This window comes from Monopterus albus, unplaced genomic scaffold (assembly GCF_001952655.1).
Source record: "Monopterus albus unplaced genomic scaffold, M_albus_1.0 scaffold30.1, whole genome shotgun sequence".
NCBI lineage: Eukaryota > Metazoa > Chordata > Actinopteri > Synbranchiformes > Synbranchidae > Monopterus > Monopterus albus.
This window is the reverse complement of record NW_018127910.1, coordinates 2,112,045-2,133,752: the sequence shown is the minus strand read 5'-3', so window position 1 is coordinate 2,133,752 and position 21,708 is coordinate 2,112,045. Positions and strand designations below refer to the sequence as shown.

Sequence of the window (21,708 nt, the reverse complement as noted above, 5' to 3'; positions counted from 1 at the left end):
TCAGAGACGTAGAGCTCCAGGGCCAGGGCAACCTGCAGAAAAGTACAGGGAGAGAGAGAGGACACACTACGGCAGACGGGAGACACACAGTTAGTGATGTGTAATGGTGGCATATAGAAGCATAGGGAGAGAGAGGAGAGGAGAGCAGGAGTCTCTGGCTGCAGCATTTTGGATTAACTGGAGGCTTTTTAGGGAATTATTGGGACATCCTGATAGTAAAGAGTTACAGTAGTCCAGCCTGGAGGTAACAAATGCATGGACCAGTTTTTCAGCATCACTTTGAGACAGGATGCTCCTGATTTTTGCAATATTGCACAGGTGAAAGAAGGCGGATCTAGAGACTTGGTTTATGTGTGATTTAAAGGACATATTCTGATCAAAGATGACTCCAAGGTTCCTCACAGTAGTACTGGAGGCAAGAGCTATGTCATCTAAAGTAACTATATGATTAGACAGCAGATTTCTAAGGTTTTCAGGCCCAAGCACAATAACTTCAGTTTTGTCAGAGTTTAGAAGTAAGAAGTTGCAGGTCATCCAGGCCTTTATGTCTTTAAGACATGCTTGAAGTTTGACCAGCTGACCTGATTCATTTGGCTTCATAGATAAATATAACTGAGTATCATCTGCATGGCAATGGAAATTTATGTTGTGCTTCCTGATAATATTGCCTAAAGGGAGCATTTATAAAGTGAAGAGTATTGGACCTAACACAGAGCCCTGTGGAAGGCCGTGACTAACTTCAGTTTGTGTGGAACATTCGTCATTAACATGAACAATTTGAAATCTTTCTGATAAATAAGATTTGAACCAACTTAGCGCAGTTCCTTTAATCCCAATAACATGTTCAAGTCTCTGTAGTAAGATGCTGTGATCAATGGTGTCAAAAGCAGCACTGAGATCTAAGAGGACAAGTATGGAGACAAGTCCTTTGTCCGAGGCTAGGAGAAGATCATTGGTGACTTTCACCAATGCGGTTTCTGTACTATGATGGACTCTAAATTCTGACTGAAAATCCTCAAACAAATCATTCTTGTGCAAGTGGTCACATAACTGCTTTGCACCAGCTTTTTCAAGGATTTTGGAACTAAATGGGAGATTGGATATTGGTCTATAATTAGCTAGGACACCTGGGTCAAGAGTAGGCTTTTTGAGTAGAGGTTTAATTACTGCAACTTTAAAAGCCTGTGGAACATAACCTGTTAATAGAGAGAGGTTAATCAGATCTAGTATGGATGTGTTGATTAGGGGCAAGCCGTCTTTGAGCAGCCTGGTCGGGATGGGGTCCAGGAGCCATGTTGATGATTTAGATGAAGCAATTGTTGAGGTCAACTCAGAGAGATCTATAGGGGAGAAGTAGTCCAAGTATAAATGAGGTCTTACAGATGTTTCTAAAGCCATTGTAGTAGATGGCACATCTGCGAGAGCTGTGGGAGTGGTCCGACCAATTTTTTCTCTAATAGTTGTGATTTTATTTGTAAAGAAGCTCATGAAGTCATTGCTGCTGAGATCTAAGGGAATGTTAAGCTCAACAGCACTGTGGCTCTTTGTCAGCCTGGCTACAGTGCTGAAAAGAAACCTGGGGTTGTTCTTATTTTCCTCAATCAGTGATGAATAAAATGCAGTTCTGGCACTATGAAGGGCTTTCTTATATGTTATTAAACTATCTTTCCAGGCTATGAAAAACTCTTCTGACTTAGTGGAGCGCCACCTCCTTTTCATTTTTCGTGATGCCTGCTTTAGGGAGCGGAGCTGTGAGCTGTACCATATACACGTGCATGCCCTACAGCATGTGGTTCTTTGTGTGCTTACATGCACATATGCACCGATTCCACTGCAGCTTTTCCAAAAAATTGCCATGCATGTTGCAGTGAAAATAGTTTTTATTTTATTTATTTATTTATTTATTTTTTGGGGGGTTTTTATGGCAATGAAAATGCGAGAGCAAGTGAAAATTGAAAAAATATTTGTGATTTATTTAATTTTTTGGGGGGTATAAATTCTTTTAAAAAATCCAAGGCAACTTGTTCCAGTGACAATAAACGTCACTGTTCTGAGTGTTCCAAGTAATCTTATGTAAGCTTATTTTCATTTAGCTATTCTCTCTTTCTATCCTCTGCCTCACTCAGTGGCATCTTTCTCTCACACACGCTCCTCATCTCTGATATTTTCAGTAAATCTAAACAAATGTTTCTAAATGTTTATGGTGTAAAATGTATACCATATAATAGTGTAAAATTTACACCATAGACATTGAGTTTTTCCCCCCCTTAAACTATTGCCTTATCACACACACACACACACACACACACACACACACACACACACACACACACACACACAGAGTTTGGCACTCATACAGACAAGTATGCTTCTTGTCACTTTGTGATTTATACTACACTAATGGCACCACTAACCATGCTCATGTAATATAACTCATCTTGATTCTTTCAGCACTTGCGAAAGATCTGGATGCAACAGCCTCTGTCACAGTGATTTGTCTTGTCTGTTGTCCCTGCATTCTCCGGGTGTGTTTTCAGATAGAAAATTGTCAGTGATGTCTTTTGTTTGCGTTCTACCACAATGCTGCACACGGTGCAAAATTGTTTACCTCCCCCCGCTTTTGTGCAGAACATCAGGGAATTGTGTTGCATGGTTAGTGCTGGTAAATGTGAGATATTTGTGTTACACATCTGCATCTTCCCTGCCTGAAACAGAGAAGTGAGATTGGTGATGTCAAACTTAACATTTTGCACTGCTATGATGGGTGAAATGGTGATTATTGTTCAAATTTACGTAATAGTTGTGGTGATTGGACAATTGCACAGTTACACAGAATTCATGGAGGAATTGCTTGAATTTGCGTTAGTTGTTGCGATCGAGACATGTTTTGCTAGTGTCCTTCTCACTACTAGAAGCATGAGACAGTACCTGCAGCTCAATCAGGTTGCACAGGTAGCTCAGTTATTCCAAGATTACACATCCATATGTGCAGTCGCAAGAAGGTTTGCTGTGTCTCCTAGCACAGTCTCAAGAAAATGGAGGAGATGCCAGGAGACCGGCCAGGAGATGCTGGACAGGGCCACAGAAGGGCAACAACCCAGCAGCAGGACCGGTATCCTCTCCTTTGTGCGAGGAAGAACAGGAAGAGATGCCTGCGAGAGCCCTACAAAATGGCTTCCAGCAGGCTGCTAGTGTGTACATTTCTGACCAAACTGCTAGAAACAGACTCCATGAGGGTGGCGTGAGGGCCTGATGTCCTCGAGTATGACTAGTGCTCACAGCTCGGCTGGCATTCACCAGAGAGCACCAGACTTGGCAGGTCCACCATTGGCGCACCCATTGTTGAGAGCAGGTTCATGTTGAGCACATGTGACAGGCGTGAAAGAGTCTGGAGACATCATGGTGAACGTTATGCTGCCTGTAACATCATCTAGCACGGTCGGTTTGGTGGTGGGTCAGTGATGGTCTGGGGAGCCATATCCTTGGAGGGCTGCACAGACCTCCATGTCATAGCCAACAGTTCCCTGACTGCTGTGAGGTACCAGGATGAAATCCTCAGACTGTCAGACCTTAAATTATATTGAGACTAAAATTTATGCAATAATTAGGGCCGTGGCTGCTTTGAGTGACCAGCAGCTGGCTGCTTGATGTCCAACAAGATCCACTCACAAGCTCCTCTTTGCCCGTTTTTAGATTAGACTAGGAGGTGGAGTGAAGCGTTGCTAATATGGCAATGGCCAGACTTTAGAACCGCTTTTCAGAAAACCAGTGGGTGATGTCACAGTGGGTTTGTCCCGCTTTTATATACAGTCAGTGGTTTTACCCCAAAACCAGTGTGTCTTCACACATGACGTTACGATGCCAACATTTAACCAATCACAGCCGACAGCCCCGTGAGCAACCACCCCCTCCCCCCCCTCATGTTGCTGGAACTTTTATTTTAGTACTGTTTCCTGAGGATGCTGAACTTCAGCTGAGAGAACACGCCTCCAAAGTGAGCTGAAGGCATTGAAAACAAAAGCAAAACCTGGGACAGGCCTTAAACATACTTTTCTGTTTCGGTAGGTCCATACAGTGGAAACAGTGTTAATCTAATGACCATTTTCACTGTTATCTGCTGAAAGAACCAGCAGAGTAAGGCCCAGTAGTTACAGTGGAAGCTGACCCTGGGTCATGGAGAGCCAACAAGTATGTATGTTTTCATTCCAGCTGATCACCTCAGCGGGTAATTTCATGTACAAGTTCTTCCCCTCTACTTAAATGAGTGTTAATCAGTGGGTGGAATCTTTAGTTGAAATAAAAACATGCACACCGTTGTTTCCCTTGGCACACAATTGGCCACCCCTGGTGAACATTAAGTGTTGCCACCCATAGAAAGCGTGGGAGAAGTGTTTCCCCTGCGGGCTACCATCCCCCACCGTTGGCTGACCTACATTGGCTGTCACTAAGTTACTCATTCAAAGAGGCAAGGGATAATTCACAAATGGTTGTTGTGATTACCTGTTTTGGAATCATTATTTATCACCCTGCTCCCCTTCCCCCTCTCTGATTCCCCTCCCCCACTCTCTTTCTCACTCCACTCCCCCCTCAAGACTGCAGCCCAACTAGAAGCTTCAAAGGCAGATTTTACTCAGCAGTTCAAGAGAAAATGGCTGCTGTTTCCAGGTCTTGTTTGCACATCTGTCAGGAGGTGACTGTTCAGGAGAAAATGAGGTTCATGGTACACTAGCTTTCAACATCATTCTTTTCAAACCCTTATGTGTAGTTCACAGTTGCTTGTGTAGTTCTTATTGCTCTGTGGTTTTTGCATTCATATGGTTCATATGTCCAGAAAGGATTTTATGTGATTTCAGAATGATGTGTATGATTTTTACATGACAGACCTGATTTGGAGTTTGCAGTTGCAGGTTTGCTTAAACCAGGGTACTCAGAATGACAGAATCTTCAAACTGGTTTACTATGAATGATCAGCATGCTTTCTCTCTCTCTCTCTCTCTCTCCAGAAAATCCATATTCATGTTTATGTATTGCTGTCAACATTGATAGATAGGTTAATAATGTATCTTTGTTTTTATGCCAGAGAGAATTTGTTCAAAGGTGAAATGATGTATGCACACAGATTCAAGGTGGTGGCATGAAATCATTGGAATATGCACACACCTGTGAAATGTTTTACTTGACTTCAACTCAGATATTTTATGAATCATCTCATTTATTTTCCAGTACATTTAAGCAGTTTTAACGTGCAGGCTGTACGCCTTCATCGTATGTGTGTCTAAGATGTTAAAAATACAAACCTTCAATGAAGAAAGCAGGTAGCAGTATTTCTAAAACTGCATCAGTGTTGAGTTTTGTAAATAAAACTACTTTTGTGTGCTTTGTGACTGGCTTGTTCAGGTTTACCAAGAATTCACACCATGACCTTTGCCTTACTTTAAAACAAACAACCAAAAAGTTATTACACTGCACTCCCCTCGAACGAGTCCTGTTTTTTACAATATAGCTGCATATATTGATCTTCACTAATCAGCATGTTTGTTGTAAGACCCTTTATGTTGAAGTTATCAATATTAAAAAGATTTGGGGTTCAGGTACTTTTTTTTTTTCTCTATATGGTAAAGCACCGACTCTGGTCGAGGAGCTATTATAGTTCAGGGCCCAGTCAACTGGATCCTTCAGTATTTGCAGTCAGGTTCACATGACAGCACTACAACAGAGAGAACCTCTTTAACAAAATGGGACTCTGTCTCATCAGGAAATGGTTTAAACCTAAATTAGCAGTACACCTTGTCAGTGTAGTCAAAGCAGCACATCTGCAAAAGTCCTGTTTTGGTTTCTAGCACTCGGTCTCAGTACTGCTGTGTGCTCAGAAGTAGCAGCTCATACAGCACAGGAAATTACACAAGTATATGCTCTGGGTTGCAGTTATGTGACTGAAACACGAGTCGGTACATGGCTCATATATCTTAAATACGGTATATCTGTTAGATGTGCTTGTGAAGGAAAACTGAAAATACAGTATGAAGGCCTTTATTATTCCTCTGCTTTGATTGGTGACTCGGGGTCTAATGCACTGAGGACTATATATTCGCTGGTGGTGTAGTTTACATTGTCAGTGGCTGTTGCAAGAGTGCAGTGAACATCCTAAAACCTAACCCTAATGAGCCTGATGACCACAACAGGGTTTGACCGTATTAGATTTTCATTTGTCTATTCTATTGATTGTCTATCTTTCCTGTAGTCATCTGTTTGCATTTGGTAACATTAACACCATTTTAAATGTACAGTATGTTGGTTGTGCTCTTAAAGGTGTTTGTGAACTGATAGTACACAGATCGAGAATACTGGGCAAGAGAGATTTCACACACTTCTCTCTCAACTGTGTTTTAATAAAATTAAGACATTATACATGTTAATTGGAACTCTAATAACTGTTGGTCATGTTTATCTTTTCCTCAGTATTTGGACTGTGGCTCTGTTGCAACAGCGTTTTATCACACTGAGGAAAAAAAAGGCTCATTTCTAGGTGTTGCTTTTTAATGGGTGACTGACAGATTTTTAATCTAATCCACTAGTTTAGACATGTACAAACTAACAACACGTAAGATGTCTGTCAAAGCAGAAACATGTTAGTTTTGGCAGGATCTTTCAACATAAAACCTCAGGAGACTAAAACAGGGAGAAAAGGTTTATTTCTGGTGTGAAATGTAGCCACACTTTAAGAAAAACTAGCTGGGCTGCTAAAAGAGATCTAGTACAGAATATGGCACAACGGCTCCATTGTTAGAATTTTGTGGAAATCGGTAACAGGAGTTTTTCTAAATGAACACTGAATTGACACATTTTACTGTTACAGTTGTAGCTTTGGACAGATGTGTAACATTTAAATAGCCTCTTTGAGTTAACAGATGTGTCGGTATTTACCTCAAATACATACAGGGTAATACATTTACCTCAAATACATACAGTAAAGGACGGAATTGACGTGGTGCATTTAACACATAATTTGGTTTAACCTAATATTGATGCTTTGTTCAGCACTAACACACTTGAATAGGGAGAAAGTGCTCTGTATTATTTCCAGGTTGGGGCTCATCTGGTTCAAACATTCAGTTAATGGCTGTGGGATTTCTGTTATCTTTACACTGTTCAGCATGATTCATATCGCCATGGCAACCTAAGGTTTTGTGTGGGGCTTGGAGGTCATGTGCATTATTTATTCTATTTGGATCTAACTGAAATGCCCACTCATGTCATGTTGGCATCTGGAGTTCTGTGTAAAGAAAAACAAACAAAAGGAAAAAAACAACAACTTGTAAATAGTTTGTTTAACCTAACGCACTTTACGCTCTACATCATATGTAAACCTACACTCTGTTGTCAGTTTAAAGTAAACTGAGGTGCACCTACTCATGTGTGGGCACATTTATATTATTTTAAGGCTGGAATCAACAGGTCTTATTCTCTGGAGCAGAAATGATAAGCTCAGTGAAAGTCAGCCTCACACATGTTTGAAAAGACAGCGTGCATGGATGAATTCACATTGCGTTATGGTCAGATGGCAAGTTGCCCTGGGTGTAGATCCTTGTGCAGTAAGCCATAATGGCTGTTGTAGATGTCTGCTTTCTGTGTTTACTTTCAGTCAGACTTGAAGACAAGTGCTTGAAATGATTCATGTTTATTTGGAAAGCTGTATGAAGGTCATGATGCGTACCCTGATATTTTGTAATGAGTCTTTATTTGCCCCTGAGTCTGTGCACTGGCGGTGGAGAACTCAAGATTTGCACGAGTCACAGAGCCAACAACAGCATTTATGGGAAATATGTCAGGTTGGAATAAACTGGAATTATCCTTTTAAAGTTGTTTCTAACATTGTCTCAGTCCTATATCAATGAGGGTATATGTCAGGTTTCTTAGACCTTTTTAAACTGTAAAATGTCAATATAGTAAACACAATCAAAATTATGTAGTTAAAATACTGTCCATTGTACAGGCCTGTGCTTTGTGAAGTGTTTTTGTTGAAGCAGCCTTACAAGCCTGGCAAGCAGCCTTTTGTTATTTCTTGTTTTTTTTTTTTTGTTGTTTTTTTTTTTCTTTTCTTCAGATGAATCATATCTTTAGACTCCACGTATCACTTTAGTGGATAAACTGTAGAGCCATTGCAGAGGTTAGCATTTCGTCTGGTTTCCTGGAAGACGCATAAAGGCTTGGATGCCCGGGGAGTTGCATAATGGATGGTGGCATCATGGGCCCATCAGATAGAGGGATTATTGCTGCTGCCCTGCACTGATGGGACCTGAGCCCCTCCAGGCTGCTTGTTAATTACGTTTCCAGTTGTTTGGTATGTAGTTGTTGTGGCCATGGACGCAGCTGCTGCCTTGCTGTGATGTGGCTGGCCCTTCGTAGTCCCTTATGTAAGCAAATTAGCTAAAGGAAAAACAGAGGCAGTGGTCAAAGAAGGGTACAGTGGCTAGAGGATGAAGAGCTTGTTCACTTTGAGTGTGATTTGTGTTTCTGAAGGTAAATGATGAGTTTTTGCAGTTTGAAGGACTGTTTAGGTGAAACTTAATAGCAGCACTTCTCCTGTTTGATGCATCACATTGTGCATGTGCCAGATACAGAGATTGTTTTAATCCCAGCCCTTAGTCTCTCTGCTGTGATACAATAAAGGCCGACTCCATCTGAAAGAATATAATATGCCAAGGTAAAAAAGTGAATAATTCATGTGGACATGTTCAACCCCTCTGGCTGTATGCCCACTGGTAATTGGGACAACACCATTCTCTGTTTTGCTCGATAGCTCTTGTTGCTATGCTACCAAAGGGAAACTTGAGTCGGCCTGGACAGTGTTTGGAATGAAAGTTGAACAGTCATGCAGTCCTCATACCGGACACACACCACCCCCTTCTTTGTATTCTCAGCTAAACGTTTGGGAGAGCAGGAAACAGTTTTATTGTCATGACTCATTCTAATTGTATTCAGTACACATTTAGCCTATGTATGTTTATGCTGTATTTGTGGGTGTAAAAGCAATATTGTGCCTGTTCCATTGACCTCGCTCTTGTAACACATAAGCATGAGCCACTGGGAATGTGTTTACTCTACAGTATTCCTGCAGTGTTCATCAGCCCGAGGACAAACATTTGATGGAATTAAAAACATAATTGGTTTTTTGTTTCTTAAGCTCCCTTTAGTTTTGAGAATCTTAATTGAATTGTTAGCACAAGCTTTGTTAAACACATATTTAAAACAACTCAGAAGGAACGGTCAGGCTGACTTGTATGATTAATTAGCCTCTTGCTCTCTTCTGTAATTCAGAAGAGTGAGAGTAGACTGGAATGTGATGTCCTACTGCTTTATCAGGGCTCCTTCTATCTAGACAGTTGGCTGGGTCACTAATGGGAAGCGATGAAATGGTGAGATCCATTTGGCTTCCACTGAGAAGCCAAATGGATATAGACACTCCCCTTAGGCCAGAGAACTGGGAATACTTAAATTCAGTACTAGACATGGGTTTACACATTAACTGACTCAGCTTTGTCAAAAGAATGAATCATGCAGCAGTGGCAAAGACAAGAATGACTGTACTGAGTAAGAGGCTGGAAGTCGGGGCTTTCTTGGTTGTGTATTGGTGTTCTGTGTCACTAAACAAGGACAGGGACAGATTTGTGCAGAATTTTATGAATAGGCTATCATGTGCAAGTCCACAGATGTAAATGTTAATCTCAGCTCCCACTTTCAAATATACTTTCAGGAGTGAGCCCAGCCTTCCAACATACCTCCCCCTTTCATTGGGCTAAGATGAGTATTACCAGTGATGAAGTGAACTTCTTGGTCTACAGATACCTCCAAGAATCAGGTTTGTCCCACTCACTGATACTGCTAAACACACTCATGCTGTTTTTTTCCCAGAAAATAATTTACAGGCTTGTTAATTTGCTGTTATTTTTTCAGTATTACAGGGTTTTGCCTACTGTGCACATGATATTATACCATTGTGAAATTACCTAGAAAGTAGTTATCGTGCATAATCAATTTCTAAAGACAAAGCGCACATTATGCTACTATTATGCTCACTTTACAGCAAGATACATTTCCCCAGCTTCTACTGCATGGAAATAAACAGGCCATTCTGTAATGTGAACACCATCTAGGTGCACTGATTATATCAGAGTTTGGGAGGATCGGTAATTAAAATCCTAGGTGCTGTGTTTTGTTACTGTTTATTGAAACTGCTTCTGAAGCCATGTGGCACTGGCAGCTCTGAGGGGTCAACACTGACATGGGCATACCTTATTATACTCTCAAATGTCAGACCTGTTACGCCATTTGGGTTTGTGTTCAGTTACTGCTAGCTTTGTTTGGATCAGATAAGACTTTCCATTGAATATTTGTGCTGTGTTTGTGCACATCTTGTGCTTAGTACTTTCCCATTAATGAATGTGAATGGTGTTTTGTTTTCAGGTTTCTCCCACTCAGCATTCACCTTTGGCATTGAGAGCCACATCAGCCAGTCCAACATCAATGGAACACTAGTGCCCCCTGCAGCCCTCATCTCCATCCTGCAGAAAGGGCTTCAGTATGTGGAGGCAGAAATTAGCATCAATGAGGTGAGGCCAGGGACCTGCTCTTTTTGACTCCTGCAGATGTTTTCTGCTGCTTAATGACACAAAGAAAGACTCTGATCTCTAAGACATTTAACTGTGCATGTGTTTCACATTTTTAAATCTTATTTTGGAGGAAAGAAGTGTTTGTAGAGGAAGGTCAGTTAGGTGACACCCTTCCCCCTCTTTAAGTGATTAAGAGACATGACTCCAGACAAGTTGCTAATTAAGAATCGCATTGCTTCATGACATGCTGTTCAATGCTGTTGTCCTGACAGGACGGTACAGTCTTCGATGGTCGACCGATTGAGTCGCTGTCGCTCATTGACGCGGTGATGCCTGATGTGGTGCAGACGCGGCAGCAGGCCTTCCGCGACAAGTTAGCCCAGCAGCAGGCTACCTGTGGCATGGCAGCTTCAACCTCTGGAAACCAGTCTAATGCACCAAAGAATGGAGAAGCCACCGTCAATGGGGAGGAGAATGGCACTCACAACATGAGTAAGTTGAGTCTCTTATGGATGTCCCACTTATGTCACAGCAGGAACTGATACTGGTAAAATGGTAAGAGAGGTACAAATATAGAGATCTACAAGATTTCAGGCTCTTCACTGTAAAGACTCTTAATTTTCTTGACTTACAGCTTCTAAGGAAAGAACCTCCTTATATTTATTTATGTCCTGTCAATTGATTAAAATCACATGATTGTCCATAGTTAATGCGATCACACTTTTTAAAATCAGCTCTAAACAGTGGTGGGAAGTAACTAAGTACATTTACTCAAGTATTGTAGTTAAGTACAATTTTGAGGTATCTGTACTTGAGTATCATTTCTTTTACTTCATACTTTGACTTCACTACCTTTTAGAGGCAGAATGTGAAATGTGCTGTTTTGCATGAGTACTCTTACTTTCAGTACTTTAAGCATGTTTTGATGCTAATACATTTGTACTTAATTAACATTTTGAATGCAGGACTTGTAACAGTAATTTTAAACTGTTATATTGGTACTTTTACTTAAGTAAAGGATCCAAATACTTTTTAAACGGAGCCCTGAGGAAACTGTGACTGAGAGAAGTCCAGTAGTCTCTGGTGAGCACAGCCGTGCACGTCTGTCCCAATGCCGCCTCGACTTTAGCTTTCTTCATACAAGTTCACCTTATTCATGTTTCTGAATACTGTTACATCTGCAGCATTATGAGAATCTGTATGTGGGGCAGGACTAAGAATTTAAGCACATGCATACAGGAATTACTCTGCATTGCGTTTGGGGTCTGTGCTTTCATATGGAGTCAGTCTAGTAATTGGATTTTTACACCTTCCAAATCATCAGTTTTTCTACTTCAGGTGATATGTCAAAATCCTCACTTCTACACACAGAAACAAACTGCTCTGTGCCTCACAGAATGTGAGATCATTAGCAACTGGTTTGCTTCTCCTGTGCACCCTGAGAGGTGTGGATCAGGTGGAGCGCTAGACAAGTGGAACAGGAGTAGATGTTTTTGTCAGTGTATCCCCTAGGAGTTTAATACAGAGGCACGAATGGTAACAGAGTCAGGTGTGAGTAAGGTTTTGCTGTCAGTGGATGCAGGACAGATTTTACAAGGTACAAATTAAATGAAAGCTCAGTGAGCTTTTCATAATTTTAAATGCTGCATAAGTTACTGTGATAGGGTTCTCCTCATACTGGGATAATTGTGTGCATGCCAAGTGGGTCAGTTTCTTCATACTGGGAAAATTAAAATTAGCGCTGGCATATACCAGCAGAAACAAATGATTGGTTTCTTTGATGCTCTCTATCTGTTATTTAAAGGCAGACTCTTCATCTTCCTAAACATGAACAATTAATGATCATTAGAGGTAAATTTATCAGAAGCTTATTTCTACTACTCTTGAGCTTATTGACAAGTGTGGCCATATGTGTGTAATGACGCATATATGAATATGTGCATGCGTCCATCTGTGCACATGCTCGCTCTTCTCAGATAACCACAGTGAACCCATGGAGATGGATGTAGATGTTGAGATACCAGCCAGTAAAGCCACAGTACTCCGAGGCCACGAGTCCGAAGTGTTCATCTGTGCCTGGAACCCTGTCAGCGATCTGCTGGCCTCGGGGTGAGTATCTGTCTGTGCTGAAACAGTTTTAATTCATGCTGGGTGAGTCGTACTACAGCGTACGCATGCTTTGGATTTTATTCTCTAAGATAAATGGCTTCATAGGAATTATTGCTGGCAGCTTATATTCTAGCAATCTTTTGACTCCCCCTTGCTGTGTTGGTATTCTGTTTAGCTCGGGAGATTCCACTGCCAGGATCTGGAACCTGAACGAGAATAATAACTCTAACTCCACCCAGCTGGTGCTGCGCCACTGTATCCGAGAAGGTGGTCAGGATGTCCCCAGCAACAAAGATGTTACCTCACTAGACTGGAATGTAGGTCTCCAGTAATCCATCCACACCTGTCCTCTTCTACTTGCACCATGTGCAGACTGCGCAGCAGAGGATGGTTAAGTAATAGTTTTATCTTTCTAACCAACAGAGCGATGGGACTCTCCTGGCAACAGGCTCATATGACGGATTTGCCAGGATATGGACAAAAGATGGTATATCACTCCAGCATGGTGTTGTTTCCTGAGTCGTTGTGTTTATGCCATTGTTACTGTGAATAATGCAACCTCTGTGATGCTTTTTTTGAAGCGTCTTTTCTAAAAGAAATGGATATGGCTCTTATCCACTAGGAACTCTGGCAAGCACCTTGGGACAGCACAAAGGGCCTATATTTGCACTCAAGTGGAACAAGAAGGGAAACTCTATTCTCAGTGCTGGAGTAGATAAGGTATTTCACAAGGCTCCCCAAGCACATATTGGTGTCTGTAATAATATCCTCATACGTTTATTTCTTTACCAGTACGAGGGCTTGAAATTAACCTTTTAATGGCAGCTGGCAGCCACAGTGTAAATGTGCAACATAAAGTATATACCTGGTGTCCAAAACCGCACTGCATTCAATAAATGTACAGTACAAGCTAAAGAGATGGAGACAGAACACTGAAATTTATTTATGTATTTTTTTTTAATATTTCACTTTGCTGCATCATAACATCATTGCAACATGTAATCAAATCTAATTCAATCATTTTTGTCATTGTATGTACAAACAATGAAATGGTAAATTCAATTTACAAAGGCACACACGACAAGAAAAAAGTATTACAGTGGCTCCTTTAGGTTTTTATTTGTTTTGGTCTTGTTTAGGCCCTTTTTATATATTTGCTTATATATTTGCAGGGTATAGTGGGTGTTAATTTCAAGCCCTGGCAGTCCATCAGAGCACATTTTAAAGAACCTTTTAATGGATCTCATTCTTTATAATTATACCTTGAGAAATATTGCTTAATTTTATTTCCCCAGACGACAATCATTTGGGATGCACACACAGGAGAAGCAAAGCAGCAGTTCCCTTTTCATTCAGGTGAGTTCACTAGGTGTCCAGAGCAATAAAAGCTTAACATTAAATTAAATATAGTAATACTATAGTAGGCTACCTCTGTACTGTTCAACCACTGTATGGGAAACACTGAAGATGTTTCCTACTTGGTTGCAGTTGTATTATGGACTCATAAACCTCCTAACCTTTTAATGAGTGTGGCCCTCATCATTAAAATATCCCACAGCTCCTGCTTTGGATGTCGATTGGCAGAACAACACCACCTTCGCCTCCTGTAGCACAGACATGTGCATCCACGTATGTCGACTTGGCAACGACCGACCCCTCAAGACCTTCCAGGGACACACGGTAAACAGATTTTTCCATGATGCATTTACCTCACACCATACTATGCTGTTTGGACAATCATGCTAACAAGTTCTGTGTTTTGCAGAATGAAGTTAACGCCATTAAGTGGGATCCATCAGGTATGCTGCTTGCATCCTGCTCAGATGACATGACGTTAAAGGTAAGACTAAACCCAAGTCTCAGGTTAGAGTGCAATCCCCAGTGGTGAATTGTCTTCAGTCATATTTTGCTGTTTCCTTCACACACAGATTTGGAGTATGAAGCAGGAGACCTGTGTTCACGACCTCCAGGCTCACAGCAAAGAGATCTACACAATCAAGTGGAGCCCCACAGGCCTGGGCACAAACAACCCCAACTCCAACATCATGCTCGCCAGGTGGGACAGCACTCACATGTAGCTCACACATTGCTCTGTCGTGATAGACATAGGCTTATGTTAAAAAACAAACTGTAAGTATACATTTGTTTATATGTATGTTTGGAAAGAGGACACTGGCATTCAAAAGAAGCTGTGTTCCATGCAAAATTCCAGAGCTAGTGATTGTCAGCAGCCCACAGCTTTACACCCTGACCCAGAACTGCATGCATGAATGCTGAAGGGGGATTTGTTAGGTTTTTCCTCAATATGGTCCTAGACATTACTTTGCAAAGTGTCCTGAGATGACTTTTGTTGTGATTGGGTACTATAAATAAAAAGTTAATGGAACTGAATGTGTAAATGTTCCAGGTTAGTTCAAATACTACAGGAATTTACAACCCAGCCTCCCTGTAACATTGGTGCACAACCAAAATCCTTCTGAAATAAAATAATCTTTGCAAATTCTGGGCCACTGAAAATGAAAATTGTTGATTTGGCTTTGGTTTGAAAGTTATGGCCTCAGCAATACATGAATTACAGCAGGAAAGGCCTCAGAGTTAAATCAGAAATTATAACCAAAACTCTTGCTGCATCAAATGACAGAACCATTTGCTTTTGATACAACAAGCCTCTCAGGTGAGACATTGGGCTGGTACTGTGTCTCAGGCAGTACAAGCCACATTTTATATTTAACTAAGGCACTTATGTTTGTACGTCAGCTCAAGACATGCAGCTCTTTGTTGTAAACATCAGCCAGTGTTCTCAAAGTCAAAGTGTCTTTATCTTTACTTGGCAGTTTTTGCATGTTGGCATAAAACGTAAATGGCTGAATATCTTAACTCTAGCCAGTCAGCTCTTTTAAAAGTCATATTTGAATTAATAACCTATTTTACACACACTTGTACTTGTATCTTTGTGAGGATACTCATTGACATAATGCACTCCTTAGTCCCTTACACCCAACACTTAACCTAATTCTAACCTGAACACTAAAACCAAGTTTCAGAAACATTTTTATTTTACAAAAACAGATGAATAAGAATCCTCACCAGTGTTGTCATATCTGATTCATGCACTCTGTCTTCCCCACACCCACAGTGCCTCATTTGACTCAACAGTGCGACTGTGGGATGTCGAGCGAGGGATTTGTATTCACACGCTGACCAAGCACCAGGAGCCTGTCTACAGTGTGGCTTTCAGCCCTGATGGCAAACATCTGGCCAGTGGCTCTTTTGATAAGTGTGTCCACATTTGGAACACTACAGTGAGTGTTGGACTTGGATTTTTACAGTCACCAACGGCATAGGAGAGAAGATTTATTGGTAGTGGAGTTGGTTATTTATTGGTTTCTCCTGTTGTTTCAGACCGGAGCTTTGGTGCACAGCTACAGGGGCACTGGTGGTATTTTCGAAGTGTGCTGGAACAGCACTGGGGACAAAGTTGGTGCCAGTGCATCAGACGGCTCGGTAAGCCATGGCTATAGTGATGACTCATTTCATACAATGTTTTATACACGTCGACCTCTCATTTCTGTAGCTTGTTGCTTGCAAATAAAATGGTCTGAAAGATAACTAGTACTTTGAAAATGGTAAATAAAAAACGTCTTGTTGATGCCACCATTATCTTCTTTACCCCATAGGTATGTGTCCTTGACCTTCGAAAATAGCCGACTTCAGACTTTGATGAATCCTGCAACATGCAGCAAATTGGCTTCCTCTGACATCAGCAGACACACTCGTTGCTCAAGTGGAGTTGTTCAGGTGGACTGAAATAAAAGGAGTAAAACCAGATCACACCCAGCAGCTTCTGACCAGTGGAGTCCAGTTCACCTTCGTTTGTTGATGTGCATTTTTAATGATACACCTATTTGGAATTTGGTATGGAAGCCAGTTAAGAGATCCCCAAGACTGGACTGAATCCAACTCCCAGCGTGTATCCATGTTTTAAAAGGTGCCTAATGAGGAAGTGCTGTGCACCCTTCAGGCCATTTGTCCAACTGTTATGGGGTTGTGGAAACACAAAGATGTTTTATATTAAAAAAAAAGTGTTAGAGATACATTTGGGTTTGAAAGGCAACACATTATGAAAGAAAGATTTTTAGAAATCCTTTGTGCAAATGTTACTTCATGTCCAAATGAAATAATTGGGAGTGTGAGAAAAGTATTAGACACTGAAGCACTGGTGCTGTCTGTTGACAGGGTGCTTAACTTCTCCTCAGTGGAGAATAGTTTGTTTCAAGATGGACTTTTGGAAGTCAAAATTTAACGCGCCGCTACGAGGTCATTCTTAGTTCATGTTTAACTTAAGGTCAGCAAAAGGAAAACCTGCCAAGAAATAGTTCTGACCTAAAATGACTGGCTCAGTAAACCTAGGAATAGAAAATGTCATTTTGTGGGCATAATGTGAAAAGTGTGGTTTACAAAGAGAATCTTTTTCCCTATTGTGGATGTAAATTTAAAGAATGTAAAGATATGTAAATTAGATGAATACACAGACTTATATACTGTGTATATATGTTTATATACAGTACACATATACAGTACACTTTATTGCCATCCTGTCAGGGCTCATTAATGGCTAGAGCTGTCAAATCTTTACTGATGATGCATTACAAGACTTCTTTTTTTTTTTTTTTTTAAATGAAGTGCATGTCATCAGCTTCTTTAAAATCAACCTGTCATGTCTAATGGTTTTTTTTATTTTTTTTTTAATTCCCAATGAGTCACAAATGGCATCAAGACACTCTGAGTATCTTTGCTCTCCTATATTGATCACTGAAAGGCATGGAAGAAACGTGCACCTCATTACCTGCATTCTGGGAATTACCTGGTCAACAGTACGAGAGAGAACAATCATCCTAGTCTCTGCCTGGAAGCTACCTGTGCACACCTGAGCAAGGAAAGCTACTGCAGCTTGATTAGCATTACCAGGAGTTTCTTTGGCACTTTCCTCCGATCAGTCTGCTGAAAATCCAGAGCACATCTTGATGGTGGTCAAGTAAAAGGAAGCAGTAATTGGTCTTGTTCAGCCCCACCGAATGCTGCCTGCTGATTAGACTGTCTGCTTCTCTCTGTTTACTGGGATCTCATTTAAAAGTAAGTACATAAAAACTAACATGCTGTCATTTTGATTAGTCTTTTTTTCGGTCCATTTCCCTATTAGCTAAATTCAAATACAGCAACATGAAGTGCACTTTCTGTAACAATGGGTTCAGCTAATGTTCAGATTTTGCTGAAAGTGAAGGGCCAATTTGTGTCTTCTTTTTTAAAGTCACAACTGGATGTAAATGGGCGGTGGTGTTTTTTTATTTTTTTTTTAAACATTTTCATTTGCTGAGAGCCATTACTGTCTGTGTCAGACTGACAATGGCCGATGGATTAGTGGCCATTCCTGGTATACTTAGGAGCCCAGTATGGAGTAAGTGCTGTGACAGCTACTTTCAATCTTGTACCCTGGTCCAGGGTCATCTATTACCAAGACACAACGTTGAAGTAATTCAGTGTCTCAAATAAATCACTCTATTTTGATATCAGAAAACATGGAGCCTGTGTCTTGAATTAAGTGTTTATCTTAGCTTGGGAGGATTTAGTCTGAAATTGAGGTTTAAAAAACAGTGTTACCATACATTCCTATGCGACCAAGGAAAAGACATTATGGAAGTGTCAACAACAAAACTAAAATCTTTTAAATATTTTATGTTGTATAAAATAGGTGCAAAAATACAAGATAGTTGGAAATACATTAACTTAAAGACTAATTAGGTCATTACGTTGCTGTGCCTTTAGAGCTTAACAGCAGAGAGTGTGTGACAAAACCAGTGTACATCCAATTCAGATAATTTGCCAGGAGAAATGTTTCTTCTAGCACGACTGAGTCATTAGTAAGATGTCATGTTTGTTCTGCTGACTGACAAGAGAGAGCCCAGACAGTCGCTTTGGGGCTCTTCAGCTGAAGAGTTGATGGGTCTGTAATGTAACATCACTACACTGTTCTGCAGCCAAATTTAAAAAGGTTACAGGAAAGGCTTAGAGTTCAGGAGCAGACTAACTCTGCCATACCCACTAAATCTTGTGACTGCTTATTATCTGAGAATGTCAACAGGGCACTAAGAGGAGACGTAACTAAAACAACCATGTTACACAGCAGACGCAGAGGAAACCGGGTTGTTGACGACCCCAGGCCAGTGCCTCACAGAGTTCTCCAAGGATTCTCCATCAGCGTCTACATCGTCATAGTCTCGTAGCTCACTGGAAATGTGGATTTCAATTGTACTAGACTCTGAACCTAGCAAGACAAAATACTGGGCGTTATTACACACGACCCCTTGACAAACAGCTGATCAAACTGTATATCCACTGAGATACTCCTATTCCTATATGTGCACCACAGATGTATTTTGGAATTTTAACAGTATGTAACCTAGAAATGCAGTCTGGACATACTGTATTTATTTTACAATTTATATGGTTTTGATCTATACTTGAATTTGATGAAAAATAAACTGAGGGCTAAATGAATGGAAAAGAAATCCTTTAAAATATTAACTTTGTTTCTAAAGTCATTTCAGAGACACTGAATGGTGACACAAAACACAGAATAGCCTTTGTGCATGATCCACATGGTAGAAAATCTTTACAAAATCATCCAAAAATCCATTTAATGAAAATTGTCATTAGTGTTTCTAGAGTGATAAATATTTTTGTTGGGAAATTGCACATCAGTGTTACACACTAGCAGGTTAATAAAGTACACCTAGCTAAAGCTAATGCAGTTTAATACAACAGTTCTGCACTCCTACCTTGAAGGTAGACTAAATGTATACGTAACTAAATCAATGCAAGAGCACATAACTGACTATAAAGTTCAATTTCTCTATACCAGTTTTAACAAAAACTCAAACATTATAACCTTTGTAGGATTGTTGTATTAGGCTACTTTAGTTTTAGCTAAGGTAAAACCCATTGCTCTCTGCGTAGTGTTTTCCACATACCCAGTAAGATAAAAAAGACAACTCTGTAATTTGGCACCTTTAACAGGTCAGGATTTGCTCTCATTACAAAGTTGCGGATTGGATGATCACATGCACAACGTGGCCATCACTGTTTTCATCAGTTCCTTATTAACAAAAACTGGATCTTTCTTTGCAGTATCAGTACAGTTTTATGCTACTGTACTAGTCAATACACCACAGACCACAACAGACAATTCTATTGTGTTACTTAATGCTCCAACTGTTATTACCGCACCCAGCAGCAGTCAGCTACAAGAGTGGTTTAAAAAGTATTAGGAATTTATCACAGAGCTTTAACCTTGTCCTGCACAACGGATCCAAATCTGTACCAGTGAAACTCATTTATTCATAACGATAAAAAAACCTTCTCTACTAACAAACATTTGTCATCAGACGGGGAGGACATTCCTTATGCCAACAAAAAGAACAAAAAATTTAAGAAGAGGCAGTCAGTCCAGAAGCAGCATCAGGAGACACTATGTGACGAGTAGTGTGTCTGCTTCACCAGCCCTGATATACAGGTGAGCTGTTAGTGCCAGTGAAACCCCAGTTACCTTCTGAGAGGACGCTGACAGCGTCAGAGTGGTGCTGTCCATTGCCCAGCAGGTTTTTCTTGGCTTCCTGGATGCGACTCTGGTAGAGCAAAGTAGTTCCTACTACGGGGTCATGGCTGGTTGTGTTAGGCGCCGAAGTAGAAGCCGAGTCACAGGCCAGCTCCCTCCTCTGCTGCACGCTGAGACCAACATCGAAGCCTGTCCAGCCATGAAAGGCTATGGTGTTGAGGAAAGCCTGCATGGGGTTCAGAATACTCTAAAGAATGAAAACACAGAACAATTTAAAATTTAAGGTGTTACACACTGATAAACACTGCTAGAAGACGTACTCAGATTGTTTACTTAAGTGGAAGCAACAATACCACGGTGTAAAAATACTCAGTTACAAGTAAAAGTCCTGCATTCAAAATGTTACTTGAGTAGTACAAAAGTATCAGCATCAAAACATACTTAAAGTACCAAAATTAAAAACAGTCGTCATGCAGAATAGCATTTTTCACTTTAATATACAGTATATTAAATATTGGATTATAATTACTGATACATTACTGTGTACATCCCATTTAATGTTGCAGCTGGTAAAAGAGGAGCTCATTTTAACTACCGTATATGCTTATAATTTGAAGTACTGCTGGATATTCTGTAAATTTCCCACCAGGAATTAATAAAGTCAGATCAGAATCAGAATTGTAGTATGTAAAAGTATGTTTGAACATAAAGGAATGTGACTCCGTTACAGAGGCTCTAAATGTGTTGTAAGGCGACAGGAATAGAAAATAATGACAATAAAAATAAAAAACAGAGCAGTAACAATGAGAATAAACTGTGTGTACATTATATTGTATTTGGTATAGGTAATTCGATTAATCTGATTGTGAAATGTAAATTTGAAGTAGCAGAAAATGAAAATACTCAAGTACAGATGCCTCATAATTGTACTTATGTAGAGACCTGAGTAAATGTACTTAGTTTCTTTCCTCCACTGCTGCTAAACTACTGTCCTTTATCCAGTTAACCCACCATGATAAACCATGTGATGAGGGCTGCATTTCTGATATTCCTGAAACTGTTGTCGTTGATGTCTGTCTGCATCTCCAGGTAGAAGAGGAGACTCTCATTGATGATGTTGGGAACCCAGCTGGGGGAAAAAAAAAGAAATCAGAGAAAAAATATTATGCCTTATAGGATTTAACATGACTCTGAATGAGACTTTAACATTTGACTTAAATCTATATCTGTCAAAAACACATTCTCTTAATCATATGGATAAGCAGCTGGTATCCAGCTCTAATTATGCTGAAATAGCCATGAAAATCAATAGCTAATTAGTTTGACCTCTGGTGAAGATTAGCACATAAATACTGTATTTGGACAGTCGCATTTTTT

The 21,708-nt window shown here is 40.4% G+C and overlaps 2 protein-coding genes across 3 annotated transcripts in view; one reads left to right on the top strand and one right to left on the bottom strand.

Annotated features, from left to right (window-relative positions):
* tbl1x (transducin beta like 1 X-linked) overlaps window positions 1–17,379 on the top strand; it is a 24,441-nt gene extending 7,062 nt beyond the window's left edge. For both annotated transcript variants that reach the window (XM_020596478.1, XM_020596479.1), the window contains exons 2-15: window positions 9,755–9,859; window positions 10,465–10,610; window positions 10,883–11,102; window positions 12,587–12,719; window positions 12,895–13,036; window positions 13,143–13,206; window positions 13,342–13,439; window positions 14,015–14,075; window positions 14,278–14,399; window positions 14,485–14,559; window positions 14,648–14,775; window positions 15,856–16,021; window positions 16,122–16,223; window positions 16,397–17,379. In XM_020596478.1, coding sequence (XP_020452134.1) covers window positions 9,802–9,859; window positions 10,465–10,610; window positions 10,883–11,102; window positions 12,587–12,719; window positions 12,895–13,036; window positions 13,143–13,206; window positions 13,342–13,439; window positions 14,015–14,075; window positions 14,278–14,399; window positions 14,485–14,559; window positions 14,648–14,775; window positions 15,856–16,021; window positions 16,122–16,223; window positions 16,397–16,423 — 1,542 coding nt within the window. In that variant the 5' untranslated portion in view covers window positions 9,755–9,801 and the 3' untranslated portion in view covers window positions 16,424–17,379. The remainder of the gene's footprint in view (window positions 1–9,754; window positions 9,860–10,464; window positions 10,611–10,882; window positions 11,103–12,586; window positions 12,720–12,894; window positions 13,037–13,142; window positions 13,207–13,341; window positions 13,440–14,014; window positions 14,076–14,277; window positions 14,400–14,484; window positions 14,560–14,647; window positions 14,776–15,855; window positions 16,022–16,121; window positions 16,224–16,396) is intronic.
* Window positions 17,380–18,064: 685 nt separating this feature from the next.
* The window catches only part of gpr143 (G protein-coupled receptor 143), an 11,688-nt gene continuing 8,044 nt past the window's right edge, over window positions 18,065–21,708 (bottom strand). The window contains exons 8-10 of the mRNA XM_020596480.1: window positions 21,343–21,460; window positions 20,323–20,578; window positions 18,065–19,041 (exon numbers count right to left, since the gene is read on the bottom strand). Of these exons, the coding sequence (XP_020452136.1) occupies window positions 18,893–19,041; window positions 20,323–20,578; window positions 21,343–21,460 (523 nt within the window). The 3' untranslated portion in view covers window positions 18,065–18,892. The remainder of the gene's footprint in view (window positions 19,042–20,322; window positions 20,579–21,342; window positions 21,461–21,708) is intronic.